The following is a 26,849-nucleotide window of genomic DNA, read 5'->3' on the forward strand; positions in this document are numbered from 1 at the left end:
TAAAGTGTTCGTTAAAAAAATATTATTACTTTATTATTTTCACTCAATGTAAACTGAAGGCATTCAAAGAGATTTAATGATAAAATCTTGATAACAGGAGACACATTTTCTTCGAAATAGTAAACGTTCAAATTAACCAATGAAGTTAAAAATAGATATCTTATTTATAGACATAAACACATTCTTTTTAACTTCATTTTGGTTTATAATAACGAGGAGGGCGTGTGTAGTAGTGCTTAAATAATTAATTCGATGCCAGGAGACGTGATTCATCTCAATGTAGGGGGATCAAGGTAAAAAAGAAGAAAACTGGTAAAATTTCTGTTGCTTAAAATTTTCTTGTATCTAAAAATATCAAAAGATGCATTTCTTGTTGCTTATCAACTGTGATATCACAGTAAGATCATTATTGCATGAGGGTTTCATTTTCATACAGGTTTTCAACATCAAGACACACCCTGACATGGATTCCAGATTCATTCTTTACAAGGTATGAGTAGGCTATATCCAAACAGGGACCTATATACTAAGTTAGTATATAGGTCCCTGATCCAAAGAGTAAAAATACAGTACTGTTAATACACCACCTACATGTAGCTGTCCTAAAATGTAATCAAATGCACTACAGCAGAGCACAATGGATCTTCTGAATTTTGATATCAATTTCAATGTACCCATAGATAGGGATGTTCATAAGATATGTATATGTATAGTTTTTAGTTTAAATGCATGAACATGAAAAGTATCAATTTAAAGATTACCTGGTATAATCTTTTTTCAGTATGCTGAGTGGCAGGATATCATCCCAGATGGATGAAACTGGTGCAGTAAGTGAAATCATTTTCATTGAGTTAAGGCTTGATTACAATTTTACGTTAAATGTAAATATAAGAATAATGTTTCTCTTTTCTTTTCAGATTTTTATTGACAGAGATCCGGTGATATTTTCTGTGATACTGAACTTCATGAGAACCAAGGAAGTAGACTTTGGGTATAAGCCATTTTTATCATTCAAGATTTCAGTTAGAGGAATTAACAGTACCTTTATGATAATATTAAGTAAAAGTTTAAAATGACTAGATAATACGATTTAAATTTTTACATTGTTTTAATTTGTTCTTTTGACAGTGGTAGCGGACTGTAACATATGAATAAATATGTATTACATGATTATACATGGATGTCATTCAGTGGTGTTGAAGTAATTCCTTCGGTGTTTAAACAATTAATCCTTGTTGATGTTCTCATTATCTTGTTATTTCAGAAGTGTTGACATATCAGCTCTCCGCCACGAGGCAGAATATTTTGGCATTACCCCCTTAGGTATACTTGTATTTTCTTTTCATGTATTTTCATTCAATATTCCATTTCATTTTTTATAATGATTTTGTTGTTAGAATTTGCGTGTTCTTATATAAATGAAATAAAGTCCACAATACTATTATCTTCTTTCAGTTATTAAAATACTGTACAGTAACTCTTCATTGTACTAAATTTACTTGTAGATTTTCAGTCAATATATTTGTAAGATTACAAAGATTATGTGTTAAAGTATTTTAAAAAAAGAATGGAAAAAACAGTGATATGTTTCTGATTTATTTTATTAACCAAATAATTACACATATGAATATTTTGAATAACTTCATTCTTAATATTTTGTCTCTCGCACATACATGTATATTTCTATGATAACAGTGAGACGTTTAACTCTTTGTGAGGATCTTGAACATGCTTCCTGTGGTGATGTTTTATTCCATGGCTATCTTAATCCACCAGGTAAGTGTATACATGACTATCTTAATCCACCAGGTTAGTGTACATACATGACTATCTTCATCCACGAGGTTAGTGTATTTATGACTAACTTCATCGACCAAGTTAGTGTATACATGGCTATCTTAATCCGCAGGGTTAGTGTATACATGACTATCTTCATCCACCAGGTTAGTGTATACATGACTATCTTAATCCACCAGGTTAGTGTACATACATGACTATCTTCATCCACCAGGAGAGTGTATTCATGACTATCTTAATCCACCACGTTAGAGTATAAATGACTATCTTCATCCACCAGGAGAGTGTATTCATGACTATCTAATCCACCAGGTTAGTATATATATGGCTATCTTAATCCACCAGGTTAGTGTACACTTAACCCATTTCATCCACCACGTTAGAGTATAAATGACTATCTTCATCCACCAGGTTAGTGTTTACATGGTTATCTTAATTCACCAGGTTAGTGTATTCATGACTATCTTCATCCACAAGGTTAGTGTATACATGACTATCTTAATCCACCAGGAGAGTGTATTCATGACTATCTTCATCCACCAGGTTAGTGTATACTTGACCATTTTCATCCACCAGTACATACATGACTATTTTTACCTTTTTAACTTCATATAGGAAACATTTTAAGGACCCTCTATACACTGATGAAAAATGTTTTTTGGACTTTGAGAAAATTATATAGTGTAAAGGAGGATATTTTGAAATTAACTAATTAATTTTTAATATAGGGAGAGTGCCTTTTTTATCCAGGAAAAATCTTCAAAGATAAAGAAGTAGTTATAAATAAAATTCGCTTTTTCTTACTCAAATGGAGAAAATACATGCAAATAAGTTTTCAACTACTCTGTCTTGATCTAATATAATGTTTAGAATACTTGGATTTATTTTAAATTATATGTCATACAGTGCAGATTACAATTTATTCTATTTCTATATCAAATGATGGGTCAGTCTAACTACACAAAAGTACCCTGAAATTAGGGTTAAGTGTAGAGAGGGTCCTTAACAGAAGTATAATAAACATGACTATCCTCATCCACTAGGTTAGTTTATACATGTACATGACTATCTTCATTCATTAAGTTAGTGTATACATGACTACCTTAATCCATCAGGTTAGTGTATACATGTACATCTACAGTCTTAATCCACCAGATCAGTTATACATTTACTACAGTCCCTCAATTTTATATTAATAGGTTAGTTTAAAAAGAGCATTGCTTAAATAGTGTTCAAAGAATTTTTTATTTAGTTTACCAGGAAAAAAACCCATTAAATTTGCATTCAGAGAATAAATTTAAAAAGGGAACAATGTCTTCAAATATTGGTGAAACTATGATACTTGTAAATTTATTTCAACAAGCCTATTCCTTCTTTTAAAAAAATTGGATAATATGTTTTGTAGAACCTCCCCTACCTCCTCCTACAGCGGAGAAAAAGAGGCATTCCGTTTCTGTGGTTGGGTCTTCAGGTACATCTCCTTCTCATGCCAGGAGCCCTAGTAGCACTTCCAGGTACCTATGGCTGTCAGAACATCTTACTTTGTGTTAATGTAAAATTACTTATTTCCTATGTAGCTAGTAACACAAGCTTTGATTGGTTACAAAGTCTGGTGTAAATTTCCGTACACCCGACTTCAGCCGGGGGTATAAAAAACGTGACATTACAATGCATAATTTCTCTATGATAAAAAGCTAATAACATGACGTCACAATGCATTGTATTACGTAGTAAATCTTTATCGATAGCTTGAAACACAGTTGATTGGACCTGTTAACAAGTAATTTATTTGGGCACATAGGAAATAAATTTGTTATCCAGGTCCAATCAAGGGTGTATGGGGATTTACCCCGGATTGTATTTCATACACCCTTCGGCCGAGGTGTATGGAATAAAACCCGGGGTAAATCCCTGTACACCCTTGATTGGACCTGGATAACTAATAATGTAGTACAGTTGAGCCCTGATAATCTGGACCCTTGTGTTCCCAAGTAAATTGCTTTGATTAATAAAGTGTCTGGATTAGTGAAACATATACCAAATATTATTGGTAAATATAAATGTAAATTTTGTCCCCCCCCCCCCCCCCCCCCAAAGTGTCCCGATTATTGGTATCCAGATTACTGAGGCTCAACTGTATTATGGAGAGCAGTGAAATTTTTATGTTACATAAGCAGAGTGTACAGGAATAAAATATGTGAGTCTTTCATTTAGACACGAGTCCCATAGCCCAAGATCCCCTCGCCCAGTGTCTGAGACATGTAGTTCCCCCCCAGTCAATGAACTTAGACCAGTTCGTCCAGCATCAGAAGTTCTACCCAGCCATTCTGCTGATGTGGACAAAATACAAACTCATCACAGTAAGTCCAGCATTAGAGGTTAGCACAGTAGTTGTTCATTTTGTTTAGGATTTAATGTTTTTAAAGTTCTAAAAGCTGAAATAAAAAGAAAGGAACTAGTTAACATGAGATGTGTTATTCTTTGCATCTGTAGGTCATGATGAGCCTTTAAAAGTTACCATGGTGAGGGGTCATCACAATTGGCTTTGTGTGGCATATCCACATTTTGTGTGCTGTTTCAGGTAAAATTTGCATATATGCTGCTTCAGGTAAAGTTTGCATGTTTATGAAATATTGAACACACTTGCTGAAACTAAACTTCTATAAACAGTTTTATTCAAATAACAATGCAACACACCTTTCATGATAGGATGAAAGATTCGGCAGGTTGGCAGTTGAGATGGACCAGTCCCTACATGGAGAATGTTGTCGACAGAGTGGCCATTAATGCTAAGGTTTTAAATCCCGACAACCCCAACAAGATGGTGGCTGCTGCTATGGGCAACATGATACAACTGTGGTTTGTTACAGAAGAAGGAACTAGCAGAGAGATTGGTGGGTTTTTGTAATACTTTTACATGTACATGTAGACCAAGAAATATTCAGTATTTGAACATTTATTTGTTATTCATATAAACTACATGTGCATATATTATACATTGATTTCATATGTATGTAGTGACAAACTTTTAAGAAAATAAATGAAGAACAGGAATATTTTTCAAATATAAGTGGTAAAAGAATGTAGCTATAAGCCCTAAATGATTTTAACACATTTTAAGTGCCATTTAACAGACAGATGTGCAAACAAATTTTTATGCTGTGCTAATGCAGTTTGTAATACTCTGGTGCAATATGTAAATGTACTTATTTATCCACCTTTGATACATTTTTAGGGAAGTTCAGCTTAAATGTGTCTGTTGACTCCTTGTTCTTCATTGGAAGTCAGCTGGTGGCTCTGAGTCAGACTGGGAAAGTTGGGGTTTGGCACGCAATGACTCAGCACTGGCAGGTAATGTCAACTTAACCTGAAACATTGTGATACTGTAAACGCATTTTTTTTTTTCTGTGGGGTCATAATTATGGGGAATCACAATTTATGTTCAATCTACGAGTAGGAAATTATGTGGATTTCTTGGATTGCCACTGTTTGTCCTATTAATGCCCTTTAAGTACACTGTTACAAATTTCCACGGAAAATCTGTGACAGCATACATAGCATAAATTAATCCCATGAAATATGTATCTTCAGTATTTACATGTAATAACAGAGTAGCACTTGTAACATATACAGTTCATGATTGAACACAATTGGACATGTAATTCCATTATTGGTGGGTTTTTTTTTTCAGATCCAAGATGTAGTTCCAGTGTCCAGTTATGACACAGCAGGATCTTTCCTGTTACTAGGTTGTGAGAATGGTTCCATTTATTACATAGGTAAGTCAAGCTGTGTTCTTCCACTGTTCAATTTTCTGAACTACCCTCTCACAGTTGATGGATGCATGAAATATTAATCACATTTTGACCACTTGTCCTACAGACATGCAGAAATTTCCTTTGAGAATGAAGGACAATGATCTTTTGGTGACGGAGTTATACAAGGACCCATCAGAAGACATGGTCACTGCACTTAGTGTGTATCTCACTCCAAAAACCAGTGAGTATTTCATACATATTATTGTTGCAACACTGATAACCAATCTTCAGACCAACTAGTATCTATTATGCTCCAAAAACCATTGTGTACGTCACAAAAGTGATTGCAAAACTGATAAGGCAATCTTCAGACCTAAACAACTACATGTACATGTATATATGGAAAGCGTAAAATTGAATTTCTTCTGCGAAATATTAATTATTTAACAAAATGAACAAAAATTCAGAAATTTATCACCTCTGTCTTCTTTAATTGTCTGTCTGAATTTGACCTTATGATAAAGGTATAACAAGTTATTTACATGGATGTTAAAGGTATTAGTGGTAACTGGATTGAGATAGCCTATGGCACAAGCTCAGGGATAGTGAGGGTCATTGTCCAACACCCAGAAACTGTAGGAAGTGGGCCTCAGCTGTTCCAGACCTTCACAGTTCACAGGAGTCCTGTTACTAAAGTGATGCTGTCAGAGAGACACCTTGTGTCAGGTACAATTTCAGGGGAAGTAACTAGTACCTCTGTGAAAGTAGACATTGTAGAACACTGTTTTCCAGAAATAGCTTTTTTTTTTGCCAATTTCAAATCATTGATTTAATAGTGTAATTTTTTCTTCTGAATTTTTACCTCAATTTTGAGGCCTGTTTTTTAACAAAATTGAATTATTTTTTAAAGATTGCATGTGAGATGTATATATGTATCCTAGCAGGGCAAGGACCCAAGTTGCTTTATTTAATTTAGCATTCAGTCATTAAAGCAACATGGTTTAGCTCTGAAATCTGTTGTAGTTTGTAGCGAGTATAATCACGTAAGGACGTGGAGTGTGACCCGCTTTAGAGGAATGATCTCCACCCAGCCTGGATCCACTCCTTTGGCTTCTTTTAAGATCGTGTCTCTTGAAGACGTAGACCCAATTATTAGTTATTCTGCCAGCAATGACATTGGTAAGAAACTAAAAATTTTAAACTTGTAGGCGACAGTAAAAGTCAAAGAAAATAAAAATTTACATGTAAATACTTTAGCATTGTCAAAATGAATTGCTTGTTTTAAATTAGGAAATATAAAATACATGTACGTGTAATGGTAATAAATGGTACATTTCTGCATAAAATGTTTAACAGGTCCCTATGGTGAGCAAGATGATCAGCAGGTTTTCATTCAGAAAGTTGTTCCAGAAACAAATCAACTGTTTATCAGACTTTCATCAAATGGTCAAAGGTACACCAAACTATTAATAAAAAAACACATCTACACATACTCATATACAGGTTATTTAACTTGATAATTATTGATTGTGTACTATTTAGTATTTATCGTATTATTTTCTTTTCAGGGTATGCGTCATTAAGTCAGTGGATAGTTGCAATATCAGTGCTTTCTGTGTTCACGAGTGTGAGGGCTCAAACCGCATGGGTTCTCGACCCCGGAGATACCTCTTCACTGGTCATTCCAATGGTGCCATTCAGGTAAACCACTAGTCTGATGTTAAAATTCACATACAGCTTTAATTCTTGTCTGGGATTTTTTTTATGTATAGTTTCTTGTTTTATAGCATTATGATGGCTGAAAAGGTCATCCAACATGTGTCACCGACTTCACATGCTTTAATAGTGTACTATTGTGATACATGTATTTTCATATCCTTGAATGACATTTACCGGTATAAATATCAAATGGCTTTAAGATGCATAAACAGCATAAATCCTCAAGTGGTTTTTATTGATACCTTTTGGCTATACAGTGTATATCCTTAGATAGCTTTTAAAGAAAAAAAATGAGGTCCATGTACAACATACAGAATCATATTCTCAGTGTATATGTGACATCAACAAATGTGTCTTCATTGCATGCTATAGACTATTGCATATACATTACTGCACATGTACACAACTACACATTTACATACAATCTGCTTTCTCATTGAATTTTCAGATGTGGGATTTAACTACAGCTTTGGATAAAATGGTCAAAACTGATCAAGGTTAGTACACATCTTAAATGGTAGGTGAATGTAGGTTATAGTTGTTTAGACTAAAATACCATCTTGGATGCTTTTTTTTTTTATTCAATGAGTAACATAAAATTTAACCCTTTTTATTAACTTAAAACCATGACAATGAAACAACAGTCTGTCTTCCCTTGTAGATATGATAATGCTAGGTGACTGTTTAATTTTGTGTAGAGGTGCCCACAATGTGACTTGAACCTGCAACTCTCAAATTCAAAATAAAAAGTCTGGGAGCTTGGCCTCTTCAATTAGAACACATAGCCATTTCAAAATCTTTTTACATTATTTTAAAGTATTTATAAACATGTACATGTGTATAATATTATGTACCATGCACTTTAAAACTTTTTCTTTATACTTGACAGGAACAGTGAAAGATGGTGGTCCAACTGCCAAAGAGCTAGTGAAACTCCTTGAACAATGTGACCTTTCTTCTTCAAGGTCACCCACCCCTTGTGTCAGCAGAACCCCCTCTGTGGTACACATGGCCCCACCTCAACAGGGGGCAACTTCTGGTAGGATGAATTTGTATTTGTAGATAAACATATACAAGATTCTTAAGTTGTGTGGGGTTTTTTTTTAATTATTTTTTTTTCAAATTATGAAGCAAAAGGTTAGGGTGAGGCTAAATTCGAGGTAATCAATAGCATAATTCAATAGTTTAATTTTTTTTCATATAAATATATTTTAAGGACAGTTTTTAGTTTTACAGATAATAAAAACTTATTCTGTTTTATGTTCTGATTTGGTTATTGTTGGTAAAAAAACAAGATGTGTTTGTGAAACACTGATGCCCCCGTATGGTAACTTATAGCAAAGGTTAAACTTTCTCAAATGCAAATCAAATACGTTGGTACCCAAAGTAAGGTCTTGTCTTGAGTAATATACCTGTGAAATATGAAAGCCCTAGCATCAACCATTGAATAGATATGGAAAAGGTTAAAGTTTTTCAAAAGTAATTCAAACATCAAGGTCAAGGTCAAATGGTCAAAATTAATGGTGCATAAGGAAAGGCCTTCTCACAAGAAATATACAGGTGAAATATGAAAGCTGAAGCACCAATCGTTCAAAAGTTATGACCAAGGTTAAAGTGTTTCAAAAGTAGGTCAATCTCCAAGTTCAAGGTCAATGGATTACAATTGTTGGTATCCAAAGGAAGGTCTTGTCACAAGGAAAAACATGTTAAATATGAAAGCTCTAGCAACAACTTTTCAAAAGTTGTGTCCAAGGTTAAAGTTTTTGAAAAGTAGGTCAAAGGCCGAGGTCAAGGTCAAAGGGTCAAAGTTGTTGGTATCCAAAGAAAGGTCTTGTCACAAGGATTACATATGTGAAGTATGGAAGCCCTAGCATCAGCGATTCAAAAGTTATGATCAAGGTTAAAGTTTTTCAAAAGTAGGTCAAACTCCAAGGTCAAGGTCAAAGGGTCCAAGTTGTTGGAATTCAAAGGATGGTCTTGTCACAGTTATTACATATGTGAAGTATGAAAGCCCTAGCACCAGCCATTCAAAAGTTATGGCCAATGTGAATGTTTTACAAAAGTAGGTCAACTCCAAGGTCAAAGGGTCAAAGTTGATGGTATGCAAAGAAAGGTCTTGTCTCAAGGATTACATATGCTAAGTATGAAAGCCTTAGCACCAACCGTTCAAAAGTTTCATATAGCCAATGTTAAAGTTTTTCAAAAGTAGGTAAACTCCAAGGTCAAGGTCAAATATGATGGTACCCAAAGAAAGGTCTTGTCACAAGGAATACACATGTGAAGTATGAAAGCCCTAGCACCAATTGTTCAAAAGTTATGGCCAAGGTTAAAGTTGGGGAAAAATTTGCAAAACTAGGTCAAACTCCAAGGTCAAGGTCAAAAGGTCAGTTATGGTGGCACCCAAAGAAAGGTCTTGTCACAAGGAATACACATGTGAAATACGAAAGCCATAGCTCCAACCAATCAAAAGTTATGGGCAATGTTAAAGTTTTTGCGGACAAACAGACAGACAGACAGAAGGATGGACAGGGCAAAAACTATAAACCTCCAAATCTTCGATACGGGGGCATAAAAATATTTTTAAAAAATCATATTCATTAAAGAAGGGAGAAAACTCCAACTTGTGAAAATAATATGGGTAAAAGTGCTACTATATGGAAACAATGAATTGAAAATTTAAGGATCCCCCCCCCCCCCAAAAAAAAGAAATTGAAATGCCTTATGACACCCTTACATTTGAAGGTCCATGGATTATGCAGTCAGAAACAGACAGTCTTGGAGAAGGGGCCACAGGAGGGGACTACATGGAAACCGTGGAGACAGACACACAAGTCACAAGAATATGAACAAAACAAGGACAAAAAAGAAGCAGCATTCAAATGACTCAGTTGAAAGGAGCATACTTAGTGAATAAGATATTTATACTGAAGTTTTTAATGCATTTTCTGAACATGCTTCATTAACACCTACATGTATAATATGAAGGCTTCATTACATTAAGTTAGTTAGGATCTGCTTATTTAAATTGTGTGATAAGTTTGTATGTTAGTGATATTATGTAATCTTTACATTTTCAGTGAAAATGCGAACTTTTTAATTCACCGTTTTAGAGTGGATTGTCGTACAACTGTTTAGATCTTTGACAGGTCTTGCTGATCAAAAGAATTCCTTTTTAATCTACTGTCACTATTTTTATGTGTGAAGACGTTTAGAAAAATACATGCAATACTGTAAATCATGTTTTACTTCCAATAACTTTATTTTCGCTTAATTATGTGAGGCCATCTCTTCAAGAAAATTTCATTCTTGGGTTTAATTGTATTAGTATAGATTATGTAGAACATTAACCAGAATTTGTGAAAATTTTGTCTTGCTTTATATAAATTCTATACAAGTATCTCGCAAAAATAAGGTGTCGGAAAAATTAATGATTTACAGTATGCAAGAGGCATAATTAATTTTCTCTCCAAGTTGACAATGTGATGTACAAGTCTTTACGATGTTTTATATTAATTGATTCTTTGTTTTTAATATGTATAGCAATCACTGTTCCATTATGGCATAAAATAAAAATGTTTAAAACTGTTGCATTCTTTGAATTCATTAAAAATGCAGGGCAGTATAGTTTCTTCGTTTTTAAAGAAAGAAGAATGACTTTGTCCCTAGTAGCGCATGTGTATTTGTGTATTCAATATATTCATATGATTGGCAAGCCCTGAACTAATTCATGTCCATCTGCTGGTTTCATTTATCCTTTGATGTGCTTTATTGGAGTTGTTCAGTCACAAATTATAAGCAGCTAAAATACATTGTAATTAAGTACATGTACTTGAAAATTGTGAAAGTATGATGAAATTTAATAAGATATTGTCAAGTTCCAATGCAGAATTCATTATTTTCTCTTAAAAAGGAGCTTTAGTTCTTCCAAAAATTATATGTAAATTTCCTTAGATATACTATGTACATGTGGTTGTATATCATTCCAAATTATTTGACATATACATCAGCTTGCTGCACAGAAGTGCAAGTTTTTATTCATACCAATGATACATATGCATGCAATGCCAATCTCAATGATTCTGTAGTAAAAAAGCTATGACATGCATCAATCAGATAGAGATTTATTCAACTGTACTCCTATTTCTGTTTGCAATCCAAGATTAACTTCGTTTTCAGATTACAAGTGGTTCACAAAGCAAGCATCCATGTACAGTGAAACACTGTTACAGTGAACATGCATATAATGAATTCATGCTGACAACTATGTGATGTTCATTCCCTGTAGTTTATACAAATTATATACTTAACAGAAATGACAATTTAAATTTATAAGGAATCAAAACTTCTCATTCCTGGCACTTTGCTGTGTGTGTGTTGCACTGTATAGGGTGTATGAATACCGAGTTCAATGCTGCATCTACATTAACGTTTCTGACTGGTTGAAGCTGGTCTTTAAATCCATTCTCAACTTAATACAGGTACAAATGATATTAAAAAAATAGACATTGAAGTATTTCTGGACATTTTATTGAATACACCTTTGGTAATCCAAATACTGCATCTAACCTACATTTCACACTCGTAAGCATGGGTAATTACCTTTTAGCTTGGAAAATCTGGTACCTCTATGGAATCTTTACTCCATGCAATATTTCACTTTAATGACACAAGTTGCACTTCCTCTATGGGACATTAGTCCTCTTAATTCTACCCAAGTTAATGTTGGAGGGAAAAAAATCCAAGTCTTGGTAAGTTCATTTATCTCAACTATAAGTCTTTGTTAACAATGTGAACATTGGAAAAATTATCAGACCAATCACCTAATAAAATACATGAACATAGTTTCAGTTATCACAAAAATTAATTATATTGTATAAATATGTAACATCCTATTGCCATGAAATTGCATGTACATGCACATTCAGTACATTACAAAAGAACATTCAGACGTACATGTATTTCAGACTTCATCAAAATATGCAGTACATACACATAATAAATGAGAATGGCACATGATAAACATGTTGAAGTTCATGAAATGATGACTTTATCTCCATTTGACAATTTTTAATCCATGATGTCAGACAGTAAGAGACTCGATGACCTAAAACACAGCACAATACTGGAGGAAAATCCAAGTACAATGATTTCTCTCTTCATTTCTCCCCATGTGTTATCTGTCCATGTTGCCAAACATATTCCCGAACTTTCCAGCAGCTCCTTGTTGGAATTGCCTCATCATGCCCTGGAGTCCCTGCATTCCACCTACAAGGGAAACGAGGTAGATTTTTAGACTTTTAATAACTTAACACATTCCTAAAATATACATAATTGTGAATTTTAATTCTATCATCAATTTTGACATACATTGTATTATTACATGTATAATAAACCTAGAATCAAATTTATGTGTTGTAGCTTAGACAAGATCTGTGACAAAACAAAATGAAAACTTTGTTACAAAGTTTCCTCCTTCTTTTTTTTAACGAAAATGCTCAGCTTACCCATTTGCTGTAGAACTCTGGGATCCATCATCTTTGCCATCTGTTGGTTCAGTTTGGCCATCTGAGATGGATTCACATTCTTACTCATGTCTCCACCTATGTGTGCATACAAATCAAATATGATTAATGTTGTGTTTTATTATGTACATGACATTTTAAGGTTGAGCATCCCTCTGTTTACTCATTAAAAAATTGATTTTTAATGTTTAATAATTTTCCAAAAGAAATCATATTCATAACTAAAATGCATAAAATTTCAGCATACCTTGCATGGTATAATTTGACAGAAATGGTCTTTTAACATGATTTTTTAGAAAGGAAAAAATAGTCATTAATCTTAGTGAGAGTTATCTCTTTTTAGAGGGTCATTGAACCTTAAGTAAAGTGAATATACAGCATAGTCTCTGTGTATGGTACATTTTTTTTCTAAACTCAGAGGTTTTTTCATACTTCCCCCCCCCCCCCCCAATATATGCATAGTTAAAATGTAATGTACATGTATATTTAGAATTATCTTTACATGTTTACTCAATATTTCTCTTGAATACTTTTCCCAGAAAGCTATTATGAATGCTTACCCTTAAAGAGTCCTTTAATGCCTCCCATCTTCTTCACCATCTGAGCAAACTTCTTGTACTGGGTCAACAACTCATTTACCTCCCTTATCGACACCCCAGCTCCCCTTGCTACCCTCTGTATACGTCCAGTCTGTCTGGTAAACAACCTCTCCCCATCCAAACTATCCAACTCTATTAAAGAGAAAGAAGATTTAGCTCATTCATATATCACCTTGTTGAATACCATATACCCAAGCAGATTTCTTTGCTTCCTCAAAGGTATAAGTTTGGTGGAACTTTCTTTGGCTGACAAGGAGTTCAGTGAAGTTTTCAAATAAGATCAAGTTCATCTTGTAGAGAGTTTCCAGTATAGTTCAATACAATTTACACAAGAATTTGAGTATAACTAATACCAGTTGAAAAATATGTTTAACAACAGACTGATCAAACCTATATCTTCCATGTGTTTAGTACTTACACCCATTGGTGCAAATTAAGCGATTGAAATTTAATGGGATACTACCAAACCAGTAAAATTAGCCAAAGTTGCACCCCACTAAAAAATGCTGTTATACAGTACTGTTTGGCTGTATTTTATGTTTGCTTGTTGACAGCTTGCTCAAAATACATTGAGCTTTAAGATTTAATTCTTTATGGCCCTAAAGACAAATTTTATAGACAATAAATATGAATTATATATGATCCTGACCTTTGTCGTTCATGCTGTCCATAATGGTCATAAGTTTCTTTAGGCGGGCCATCGACTCCTGTTCCCCTCCTTTTGTCAAAAAGTCAGAACTGAACCCAGGAATCATGCCCTGTCAAGAACACAAAATTCAAATTACAAGTATGATCTACATTTACAGTATAAAGTCTACAATTGTTTATATTAATATTATAGTGTAGCCTGATTTGTGATTTGTAATAAAATAAATACATGAACTTGCATCTGCTTTGACAGATGAGAGAGGCATACCACACAGTTTGTTTTTAACAAGCAAAAAGAACATGAGAGTTTGATGCATATAATATACTGACATAATGGTGAATTCATAAAAGACTCTTCAATTGCTTTATCAAATTATTTCTTAGACAACAGTTTAATTAAGAAATCAATTTTCCCACAAATTTACATATAACTAGATAAAAAAAAAATTATTTCTCACCATAATCTGACTGAAGGGACCCATTTTCATGATGTTCTGGAACTGTTCATACATGTCTCGTAATGTGAATTGACCTAGATTAAAATACAATTTTTGCTTACATTTTCTCAAGTGAAAAATAGTTGCTTGTCACTGTATTACATTAAATTTGTCAAATGTCTCAAAAAATGTTGAATAAATTTGACTTCAATGAATGTACCTTGTTTGAGCTTCTTCATTAGGTCTTCATTGTCATCTAGCTTGAGTTCATTTACTTTGTCTATCAGACCTTCAATATCTCCCATACCTAAAAAGTTTAGAAGCTGTTTGATGACATTTGTTTAAACATTTATCTATTTGCTAAATGTTATCAAAATCAGATGCACAGTTAGGAACAATAAGTGATTAAGTCATGTACAAGAAAACTCTTTCTTGTACAGGAAGTTTGTTATGGTAATCCATTGTCTTCAACCCTGTAATTTTTCAGACCTAGCATTTTCAAATGACAAATAAATTACTTTGAGGTAGAATATTCAGGGAGAAGTCTTACCTAACAATTTGCTAACAAAAGGTTGAACTTTGAAAGGTTCAAAATCATCAATGTGTTCTCCTGTTCCTATAAATATCACAGGACTCTTGGTGGCTGCCACCCTACAAGAAAAATAGGGTTAATTTTTCAAACTAACTCTTGTGTAACACACTTCATAAATTACTCCCAGGTCCCAAGTTTATTCCCTTTCTTTTTCATGAATTCTTGAGATTCATTTGTGACAACAAGAAGTATATCAAATACTCACGCACTGAGTGCTCCTCCTCCCTTGGCGTGGCCGTCCAGTTTGGTTATAATGACAGAACCAACATCTACTTTGTCTTTGAAGGCTTTGGCCTACACAAATAAAAGTCATTCTATGAATTCTCTCCATCATTTTTCACTTCATGAAAATAATCATGACATTTATGTCATTTTATTTTTCTTCTGTAACTACTGTACACTTATCAAGGTTAATCACACTGTATTTGATAAATAAAGCTTACCTGTGCCTCACATGCTTGACCAATGGAAGCATCCATCACAAACACAATGTTGTCTGGATTCTATAAAATAAAATCTACATTTTTAAAGTCTTCTGACAACAAACATGAAGAAAATTGATTACATCTGTCAGAACAACTGGTCAGTCATAAATCCCTACACTGGAATATTTCTTCATTATGACTGAATACAATCTGTATTTTATTCATTTTCTATTCTTTAAAAATATGCTCACAAAGAAATTTCATTTCCCACCTCCCTATCAACTTTAATCTGATATGGAGTGAGGGGCACACTTTAGTACAAGAAAATAAACTTTTCCAGACTTTTCCACATATGAACATAATAATTTTCATTTATTAGTAGAAAGAAATTAGTATGTATACAAATATAGCCTTCTGATGAGGTCAATCCCTAGATACATGTATATAGACCTTTATAGAGAAAGCATATTGTGCTAGGTAGATATGCTTTCTCTAAATCTATATACATGTATCTAGGGATTGTACAAAATCAAATGGCTTTATTTATTTTATTATTTGTTTTATTATTTTTTTATATCAGTTAATGTAAATTATGAACTATGACAAAACCAAATTAAACTTACAGTGACATTATTGACTTGTAACATTTCCTCAAACAGGGAATCCTCCTGCTTATGACGACCACTAGTGTCCACAATGATGATCTCAAAATTCTCCGATCGGAATTTCTCTACTCCCTCCTGTGCTATCAACACAGGATCTATTTCTGTGTAACTGTGTGAAAAAAATTGTAACATCAATTACAAACACCCATAAAATGACATTTTATAAAAGTGGCTTTTCTAGGTTGGTTGTTATTTACCTTCCATAAAAGGGGATTCTTGCTTTGGTGGCATTCTGTTTCAGCTGATCGAAAGCTCCTGCACGGAAAGTGTCGGCACAAATTAAGCACGTCTTCCATCCTTTCTTCTGGTAATAATAGGCAAGCTAAAATTTAAAATATTCAATTTAAGTACATTTTCAGGTACATGTATTCCATTGATTATGAATCCAATTCAATGCAATTTAGTGCTAAATCAAAATTCTAATACATGAATCTCCTTACAATTTAAAAATTCCAGTTTTTAGAAAAAATGTTGTTTACTTATGCAATCTCTTTTCACACAAGCCTAACACTCTTACTTTAGTACATGTTGTTGTTTTACCGCTCCCCTGGAGTCCAACAAACATGATGACATTGTTTTTTCCTTTGGTGGGTGTCCAGGCCTTAACACCAGGATCAATCAGCTATTTTAATAATAAAAAATATACTAAATTTATTCTCAGATCAACATATAATTTTTTCTTTACATATTTTTTATAGTCTAACAGGTTCCAGCTGACTGCAATGTGATATAAAATTAACAGAAAGCTAAATGTGTTATGTGACAGTCCCCAACTAATGCAAAATATTGCCATTATTTTATTTTTTACTAACTGTGAAATACAGACCTGTTTACCCATACTTTTGTCTCTCAGTAGTTTTTAATTGATTTGTCAGTGAGATTTGGCATTTGCCAGTAAGATTTCACTTTCCATCAATTTTACATATATTACTAGAGAACAACTACATTTCTGATTACCATTTTTCTTTTTTAAACCACCGCGTTTTAGCAACCCAACATAACTTAAGTGTTTGAAATCTCTCTCTTTTTTAGCGATTAAAAAGCTTCAAACTGGGACAGATCATAACGAAAACTACCTGCTCAAGTCCAAACAAACGGATTTCCGACTTCCGTATTTTCATAAGATCTAAAGGTGAGACGTATTTTGGACTCAAAATCCGTAAAAAATACGGCAAAATCATAAGAGTAAACAGGTCTGGAAATAATGAAACCAAAAGAAGTTACTTACATTTTGAAAGTACATTTGTAATCTAGACTTACACTTAACATTGAATTTTTTCCCTTAAAATACTTGAAAATACCATTTTAATATGATATTTTATTTACCTTTACAAGTTCTTTGAAAACAGCTGACTGTATCATTCTTCTCTTGTTCAAACCACCTGCCATTTCGTCAAAGTCAATGACAGACCTAGAAAAAAGCATTGTATTTTTTGAGTATTCATATTAATTTCTGTCATTTCATAAACCTAATTTTCATTCACCACATTGCCCATTCATCCAGGGTTTAACACTATAACGGCACATCCGAACAACACCGTCTAGTAGATGAGAGGTCTAGTCATGTAAAATTATGTGACCTGGCTGACTGGTAGCTGGTTGAATGGATGAAATAAATGTAAACCCCTATTTCAGTCTTTCAAATAGATATTATAATAAATTTTATGTGTCAATTGTAAAAAAAAAAATGGCCATCACAATGTAAAGGAAAATTTCCCTGATTGACACAATTTCTATTTTAGTCATAGCTGTAAGAGACAAGTCACGGTCAAAAGAGGTGCTGTTAACAGAGTTGATTCATTGATATAAGTACATTTAGATATTGTATATTGTATTCTTTAATTAGACTAAGTTCATTTATATTTAGAATAATTTTTTTTCTATCAAAGTTCATTGAAACGTTCTTGAACACTTTTAATGTTATATATTTTATGTCCTGATTAACCTGACTCAATTAGCCATGATTTATCATACTGTCCATCTAAAGCTGCAGTAGTTGATGACTTTGACACATGTTTGGGAAACAATGTTTTTATTAAAAATAATTACTTGGTTTCATGTCATTCACTGAAAAAAAAAAACTGAAGAGAGAGAAAAAAATGGAAAGGTTGGGAGGAATCTAAAGAAAAACAAATGTTATCTTATAAAAGTTACCAGGTTACATGTATAAGAAGTAAATTTACAAGTTAGGTCAGGGCTAGTGGCTTTTTTGCAATTGGTCTGGGCTAGTAAAAAATATGGGAAGTAGCTCTACTGGTCTATTACTCATAAAAGTTAATGTCAAACCTTGTCACTCATAATAATTCCTTGTGCAATCATTCACCTCTGAAACCATCTGCACTACATGATTATGTAAATTTATACTGTACCTGACATTTTCTCTGAGAGTCTTGACAAGTTTGATATTTACATCTGCTTCAATTAATGCTTTACAAATTTCTTTCAGCATCTCATTTAGTACCTGCAAATTCCAAAATTAAACATTACATGTAATACCTTTATATTTATCCTGCAATATTTAATCAAACATGAAAGACATGAGAATTTGTAGCATAATGTGGCACTATAAATATTGAGCACACCTCTTTGAATACATGTACACATTCAAGGTGTTGACTGTAGATGATAACTTTTTTATTCAGAAATTCCAGAAAACAAATAAGAAAGTAGTTTTTACCCATTTACAAATCAAGATTGGGAATGCCAATCATGACAGTGTTTGAAAGATTATAGTTACTACATGTATTTTATTATAATATTGACATGTACCAACCTCTTCATTAATGATGGTGGCATTGCCCAGAGACCGCAGAGCGGATGTGATTTTCCTTCCTAAATCTGCTAAAACCATCTTGCTGCCAAAAGTTTAACGATGTTGATTTACAAAGAAAAAATAAGGAACAGCTGTAACCAGGATTTTCTCTTTTATGAGAAAACCATATGTCTCTCCTTTCAATTCAAATATAAATAATATCTGAATCACTACGAAGTCTTCATAGTTTACAGAATGTTCTGTGACGTACACTCCAATAAATAAGTGGAAATTCTCTCGCTGAAACCGCTTCTCATTCGAGTATCAAGACTTTCTGGAAAATTATTTTCTCAATTTCTGTTGCAATATTTTCTTCTCCACGTCCAACTTCCGGAATAAACAACTCGTACCAAAAATTATTCGCCTTAACATTGTGCATCGCTTAGCTTTTCAACAAGCAATTTTTATTCCAAAGTATTTTCATTGAAGCAACATTAAAACTTTTAAATTGAAAAGGACAGCATTATTTTTTTTTAAATTTCTCCAATAATATTACACCCAGATCATGAGATGCAAACCAGAAACTAACAGTTACAATTTGTCAAAGAATACACTCCACAAAAGGAAGAAGAAAGAAGAGGAAGATGTACATGCTATTTTTTTATGTCTCATTTCTCTCTATCTCTTCATCTCCCCTCCTAAATTTTACCCCCTGACCATGGTCATATGACCTGAACATGACCCTGACTTTAGATATGACTTAAGTCAAAGGCATGATGCACTGTGACCTTTAGTTATAAGCAACTTATACTCATGATTTTAATGCTTTCTAATTATACTGGTTCCAAAGTTATAGCCATGATTAATCATTTTTAAATTTACTTCAATGGCCATTGATAATTGACCTTAAAGATAAGAATTTCACAAATAAAAATCATGTCACCTAAAGGTCATCTGGATAAGGGCATGAACAAGTGTTCTTGAAATACATTGCCTTAAGTGACATTGACCTTTGAGATATGACCTTAGCTTAGGATCTAAATTTATCTTTAGGTCACGAGCAATTTCAATAACTGGTTAAAGAGTAAATTGGCTCTGAAATATTTTTAGTGAATGATAACCAAGTCAAAACAAATATGTCTCCTCTTTTAAAATAGAAAATACTTAGAAGTGTTATAAAAAAATTGTTTGCTTCCCTTTAGCAATGCTATTTTAGTCAGAGTAAGTACAGGCAAGTAAGTAGAAGAATTGGAAGGGGATTAGAGGTTTCTGCTTCAAAACAACACTGATATTTGTTCCAAGTTCACTTTTTTCAAAATAACTTCACTATATGTAAAATTATCAAAACAGGGTATATTTTTATGGTAATATATTATAAACAGATTCACTTCATATGGTTAAACAGAAAAAGTAGAAAGAACACCATGAATCTTTTCTAAAAGCTTCATATGTCATTATGAATGTATATTTACTGGTAAATATTACCAGTACAACTTAATCCAATTTGTTCACACCTTTCCAAATAAATCCTTAATACATTTTTAAAACATAAGACAAATGCACTTTATCATTTTAAGTACTTCATGCAGTCATGTAGAATGTCGATTCCATGAAGTTCTCTTAGTCTTTCTAGGTGCCTCTTATCACCTTGAGCAAGCTTTGCTATAAGAATGGCACAGTTTTGCTGGAGACCAGACTTCTTTCCATCTCGTGCCAAAACCAAGAGGTCTTTAATGATATCTGTCTTTGCCAGGGCTGCACACACTTTGGGCACCTGGGTGCAATGGCTGAGACAGAGAGCAGCATTTCCTATCACAGTTTCATCCTCACATTTCAGCTGTTTTATCAAAGTACCTAATCCTTTGTGGTCCACAACGAAAATTCGAGCATGGTCATTTATCTGTGTGCAGCCTGTAAGGGCCTTCAGGGCGAACTTCCTATTGGCTGATTCTTCATCATTCTTCAAAATGTACATCAAGACCTCCACCCCTCCATTGTCACAGAACCAGTCTACCGATGGAATGGAGTATGGTAAGATGTGGCTGAGGATTCCTAGGCTGCGAGATACCATCAACTTGTAGTGTTTCAGTGACTGACAGATCATGAGGCACTGTTTGCAAATGGGAAGACTAAACTCCTTAAAGTTCATACTAGTTTGTTCATGGGTCAAATTAGATATGAGGCCTAAGCAAGCTTCCACAAGCTCCACACTAATAGGTTGAGGTAATTTTTGTTTGTGGCTAGAGACAGCATCTAAAAGGATTTTCCAGAGATCTTTCCTATCGGAAATCTTTTTCCTGATGACAACATCTGTTGAGAGGTTGGTGATTGTGGATACGCATGAGGGTAGAACAGACTGTTTACTAGATCCCTCTTTCAGAAGGTTTTCAAAAGCCGGTATCACACTGATTTCAATCTTATCTCTTAGCTGCTGCTTAAACTTGTTGTCAAGTGCCAGGTTGTTCAGAACACATCCTGCAGTTAATGCAGCATCATCATTTGCTCTGATTAAATTGAACACAATGGTAAGTAATCTGGAAATGTCAAACTTCTGAAACACCAATGATCGTCCAGTCACCGATATTGTCACTGTGTGAAGAATCTTCACACAACTGGATTTCAGAACACGACCTAGACCTTTCATTTTCACTTCCATGAACCTCATCAGTTTTTCAGGCATTCCCTCGATACACAAGAAAACTTCCTGATTCTTCTCATTTTCTTCACAAGCCAAGCTGAACATGCACAATCCAGAGTTCAACATATCTAGTTCCTCCTTTGATAAGCTCTTTGGTGAAGCAGAAAAACATTTAGAGAAGCATGGATGTTCATTAACAATTTGGAATCCTCCCTCTGTTCTAAAGAGAGTCCGCTGCTCATTGTTTTTCAGGAAATTTTGCATTATTTGGAATCCTCCGCTGTAGTAAATAGGAAGCTGGTCTTTTTTCTGGAGTTGCTGAAGTAAAGCTACAGGGCCTTTTTCACCTGCCTGAAAAGCTTCCTTTGCCTTATCTTCCTCCTGCTGTGTCCTTTCTGTCCTATCAACTTCTGCCAAGTAGTCGTTGATCAGATTTTGTTTGGTTGGGTCACATTCAAGAGCTTTCTTGTAAGCCTCTCTTGCCTCCTTGTATTTCTTGAGACCAAGATTAGCCTTTCCCATCAGAACATGGGCTTTCATGCTGTTGTTGAAAACCCTTATTGCCCAATCACAGTCAACAAGAGCATCTTCATATCTACCTAATTTTATGTTGGTCTGTGCCTTATTGGTCCACAGGGCAAGATGATCTTTGATGTGAGTGAGTCCCTCTGTATAGAACTCCAGTGCTTTCTCATAATTTCCCTGTCGAAATTCTTCATTTCCCTTCTCTTTCAACTCATTAGCCTTCTTTTCACCAACTTTTCTCCTTTCTGCCCTCTCTCTTGCATCTGCTTCCATTGCTGCCATGAAACCTAGTTGATCTGGTGGTGCCATTGGCTGGGGACCACTGGGAACTGGTGCTGTGGAGGGGGACTTGTTGATTACAGTTTTACTGAACCCTGTTTTAGTGGAGGGTAATGGTTCCTTGGACTCCTCCTCATCTTCCTCTGTCTGGTTCAGTTTTTCATTGAGCTCTGCTTGGTTTTTGGCAATGATTTCATCAGCTTTCTGCATAGCTTGTTTGACATCCTTATCCTCTCCATATTTGAGAGTTTTGACCTAAAAAAAAGAAAAGATTTATATTTCACTTTTTCAAATTAATTGATATAAATTACTCTAATCACATTCTAGGCAAACAATAATTATTAATCTAAACTACTGTAAACCCAAAATTGAGCCTATTGGTAATTTTGATCTTAATTAAGTCTATACCAACATGTTTCAGAACAGTGAACTGACAAAGTTGTCAATGCCTATACATGTATTTTTTTTCATAACTCTTGTGAGTATTGTCCCTATATTTTCAAGATTAGTCTTGTCAATTTATCATTTTAAACATCAAACTAATTGCAATAGAATTTTTTTGTTATAAATAAACTCTAGAATGCACAAAATAAATGTGGTAACTGAAAAAAAATAAGATGAGGGGGAAATTTGGACTACATAATTTGATAAATATTCTATGATAAATACCACATAAAGTGGACATTACTCTTGTAAAATTTGGTTAAAATATTACAACATTTTTCTACTTTTAAGAATTAAAGAGGAAATGAATTGAACTGTGTATAATGTCATTTAAATATGCAGTTAAACCTTTTATACTCTACAAAAAAATTCATTACAGATTCCATGTCTTATAATAATGAAATTTTACAGTAAAAGCTCTCAGAACTGTACATAGGTCAAATTTCTGTAAATCTCTAGTATAATTTTAATCATTATATTTAGTATTTATGAAGTAAATGAAATGACCAGTGCATACAGTAAAACTTGTTTAGTACGAACACAGATATTGCGAATTCACGGATATAGTGAAGTTTTCTTGGATCCCCAGCTATTAAAATTTAACGAATTCCTTATACGGATATAACAAATTACGGATATAGCGAAGTAATTTCACAGGTCCCAGTGACTTCATTATAAGCGAATTTTACTGTACTTAAAAATAATATAAAGGAAAATAATGTACATCTTTTCTAAACTCTGTATTCACTATCTATTAAAATACTCTAATATTTCCAAAATAACAAAAAAAGTATGAAGTTAAATTCAAATCAACCATTTCAAATTTATATTGTCTATTTGAAGTAATGATCTGATAGACTCCAAAATATTTCAAGATTATGCCATCATGAAAAATGGGAATTTTCTATTGATTACTTCTGGATTTACAGAGTTATGCCCCTTTTCAATAGTTAATTAAATCATGCTAAAATCATAAGATTTTCATTGTGTTTAAAGATTCTAATTATTAGATGCAATACTATAAAACTATAAATGCTATAAATAACATACAATATTTTCCAATGTCATTCTTAAAACAGTCTTTTAGCCATTCCAAAGAGCCGTACATAGCATATCATGGTGTAAAACGATGTCTCAAGTCAAGGAGGAATATTTTGCCTCAGTTGATACCGAAAAAAGATGATAAAGACAAGTGTTTCATGCATGGTTTTGTACATAATTTTTCCATAGCATTTTCACTGAAACCAAAAATGACTACAGTACAATTTTTAGGAGAGGGTATGCCCTTTAATTTGGAGCTAAATATCTTGCCTTATTAAACTAGGCCAACAATCGTGCTGATAACCTAGATTATCCACACGACGGGCATGCTAATTGCACGTTATTTGCACAAAGGTTGTGCCGATAATTGAGATTATCCAGGGATACAAATTAACTTTCAGATTTAATTGCCTGAAGGGCAAGTGTACTCAAACTTTGACTTGCCTGAATGCAAAAATTGGTTCCCCAAATTAAGATAGAAGAAAATAGTTTTATCTTTTACTGTAAATGTTATGATTAGAAAAAGTATGACCAGATACCTATTATTTGTCAAGGTGTCGTAGGGAGAATGTTAAAGTCATCTATGAACATAACATTCACACTTTTTATTTATTTACCGGTATCTTATTTATTGTGGGCTCTCAGTGTCTAAACTCAATTTTATAATACAACTTAGATTTATCACATTAGGACCAAATATCTAATACTTGTATCAGGTCAAGTACAATCTCTTGATTTGGCTATATAGCTTGAAATAGCTATATAGCTTTTTTAAGCTATTCAAAATAGATTGATAAATAAAGGATATCTATATTGTGTGATTTGATATTTGCTTTATCCAAAGAGTTGAATAGCGTATATTCACAATGCTTGCCGAGCGAATATACACTAATTCAACGAGTTGGATAAAGCAAATATCAAATCACACAATTATAGATGTTGTATTTATCTCATGTGATTTTTGTTTTAAACAAAACTTTGAGAAAATCCCTGTAAAACTATGAATAATTTCAACCCAAATCGATGACACATAAATAGATGATGTCGCACTGTTGATATTGGCATGCCGAAAGTTATTTGTAGATCAAGACTGTACAGAATATGAAATCTTTGAATCTGTTACAATCTTTTTGAGATTTATTTCATATAAAATTTTGACTGGAAGGTGTATAGTGTTGTACATAAGGACCAAAGAATCATGATTTGTCCTCTGAAATCATTCTGTGTATGGCAGTGCTAGGCTACTTGTAGATCCATGGTAAGTTATATGGTTAGTATAATGCAAGAAAGCTTTGTTGAAAGTGGCTAGACTTTCCTGCATGGTCAAAGGAATATTCTAACTACAACTTAACTGCTAGTCACTGAAGTGTAATGAGTTTTTCTTGTTTTTAATGAACATTTTTGCTCATTAGCATTCATTTGATAACACAGAAATTTCACGATTAGAAGATTTGATAAATTTACATCTTGATTTGAAGTGAGGCCGAGGGATTGTGTCGAAACCGGAAGCACTATTGATAAAGCACATACCCATGGATAAAACTTATGGGTAGTATCCACCATACGTATGAGATAAAGCTATTTATAGCGAGTGCAGGGCGAAGCGCTGCTCGCAAAGCGAGCTCAATAGACTAATGTGTAAGAACATAGGAAATTCGGAATGAAATCTGTACATACGTCAAGCAAATTTTCTGCTGCAACATTCCAAGAATTCCTTCGCTACCAGGGTTCCATGCGAAATTATTACAAAACATACAAACGACCAAGGATAAATGTTCCTTACCAAGACATACGTTTACTTGTATTTCTTTGCATAAAGCTTAAAAGAAACAAAAAATAGTAATTGCATCTACTCTACAATGTATTTCTTTATGATTGCGAAGACCCTGTATAAATAAAGTCTCATTCAATCAGAGGTTCGACTGTCTTCGTAAATTCCGACGTCATGTGACGTCACAGTGTAGACTGTGTCTCATGCGGTTTGAAGTTTGAAGAGGCAGATCCATCAATGCTACAACTTGTAACTTACAAGTGTAAGTTGAGTATATGTTTTTGATGGTACAACTGCACTCGCCCCAATTACACCGTAAAACATATGCAGTTTTTCACAAAAAAAATTTTGGTAAGAAATAGACAAATTAGTTTTTAACTATTCATGTATGCTCTATGGGCTAGGAAAAAAGCAACCCAAATCAAAGATAGTTTTAATTTGCAGCTTTTGAATACTTTTAAGCAAAAGATGTATTTCCATTGTTTACATAACTGTACATCACCTTGTGTGCATTGAGGCATGGAAAGGTATGATTGCTTCACATTGTGCTGAATTATTACTGATCAATTATCTTGTTTACCAAAATATTTCATTCGAGAAGTAACTGTGTGGTCACAAATCAAATCAAATCTTTATATAGAACCAAAACTTTTAAAACTTTTGAGTACAAAGTCTCTCAAAGAGACTCAAGGAGACACAATTTGATGAGCAATTTTTATATGCATTGTTTTCAGAACAGTTTAAGGTTGAACACTGTCACTGCACCTAGGTATGGCTTTTGGTACATGCTGAAAAAATACATAAAATAGCTAAATCAAGCTATTCTGAATAGCTTAATAAAGCTATATAGCTAATTCAAGCTATAAAGCTAAATCAAGGGATTGTACTGAATCTGTGTTTACATCTACATAAAGACAAGTTCAATTTGAAAACATTCTAGAAAATTCCTCTCGAAGTCGAAGTCAACATCACCACAATCAGAAAAAGTTAACTGATGGTTTCGACAGACATCAGAACACACAAATTAAAAAGTCCATTCAATATGTATGCCGTACCAAAGTCTCAATTTCATCCACTTTGTTCATGAATTCATCTAATTTCTTCGAATCTTTCATCATATCGTCGCCCGCCATGTTGACGCTTTTCTCTGGCAACCACGCACTCTCGCTTCCGGTATTAGGTTGTACGTAGAGCGAGAGTAAATCCAGCCTAAGCTCTATCAGAAAAAAATTTAAAA

The 26,849-nt window shown here is 33.6% G+C and overlaps 3 protein-coding genes across 3 annotated transcripts; 1 reads left to right on the top strand and 2 right to left on the bottom strand.

The window, feature by feature from the left end:
* Positions 1 to 190: 190 nt before the first annotated feature.
* Positions 191 to 10,861, top strand: LOC133171853 (BTB/POZ domain-containing protein KCTD3-like). Its single transcript, XM_061306649.1, has 20 exons — positions 191 to 293; positions 437 to 490; positions 782 to 827; positions 918 to 991; positions 1,265 to 1,323; positions 1,696 to 1,776; positions 3,203 to 3,311; positions 4,012 to 4,157; positions 4,291 to 4,378; positions 4,507 to 4,691; positions 5,033 to 5,148; positions 5,489 to 5,576; positions 5,680 to 5,796; positions 6,111 to 6,281; positions 6,579 to 6,734; positions 6,912 to 7,008; positions 7,124 to 7,256; positions 7,723 to 7,771; positions 8,164 to 8,313; positions 10,017 to 10,861. The coding sequence occupies exons 1-20, from the start codon at positions 253 to 255 to the stop codon at positions 10,118 to 10,120; spliced, it is 2,064 nt and encodes a 687-aa protein (XP_061162633.1). The 5' UTR covers positions 191 to 252; the 3' UTR covers positions 10,121 to 10,861.
* A 924-nt stretch (positions 10,862 to 11,785) lies between these two features.
* Positions 11,786 to 19,244, bottom strand: LOC133171927 (signal recognition particle subunit SRP54). The gene is made up of 15 exons (XM_061306722.1): positions 18,936 to 19,244; positions 18,532 to 18,623; positions 17,489 to 17,573; positions 16,680 to 16,784; positions 16,360 to 16,484; positions 16,121 to 16,271; positions 15,516 to 15,575; positions 15,278 to 15,366; positions 15,031 to 15,131; positions 14,701 to 14,787; positions 14,502 to 14,575; positions 14,045 to 14,153; positions 13,357 to 13,527; positions 12,779 to 12,874; positions 11,786 to 12,539 (listed from the first exon to the last, which is right to left on the bottom strand). Exons 1-15 carry the CDS (start codon positions 19,011 to 19,013, stop codon positions 12,448 to 12,450), a joined length of 1,515 nt encoding a protein of 504 aa, XP_061162706.1. The 5' UTR covers positions 19,014 to 19,244; the 3' UTR covers positions 11,786 to 12,447.
* A 1,036-nt stretch (positions 19,245 to 20,280) lies between these two features.
* LOC133171863 (tetratricopeptide repeat protein 12-like) lies at positions 20,281 to 26,779 on the bottom strand. The gene is made up of 2 exons (XM_061306657.1): positions 26,668 to 26,779; positions 20,281 to 22,611 (listed from the first exon to the last, which is right to left on the bottom strand). Exons 1-2 carry the CDS (start codon positions 26,743 to 26,745, stop codon positions 20,482 to 20,484), a joined length of 2,208 nt encoding a protein of 735 aa, XP_061162641.1. The 5' UTR covers positions 26,746 to 26,779; the 3' UTR covers positions 20,281 to 20,481.
* Between the last annotated feature and the right edge of the window lie 70 nt (positions 26,780 to 26,849).

This window comes from Saccostrea echinata, unplaced genomic scaffold, assembly GCF_033153115.1.
Source record: "Saccostrea echinata isolate AGI-Se365-2 ecotype Australia unplaced genomic scaffold, CSIRO_AGI_Sech_v1 ptg000002l, whole genome shotgun sequence".
NCBI lineage: Eukaryota > Metazoa > Mollusca > Bivalvia > Ostreida > Ostreidae > Saccostrea > Saccostrea echinata.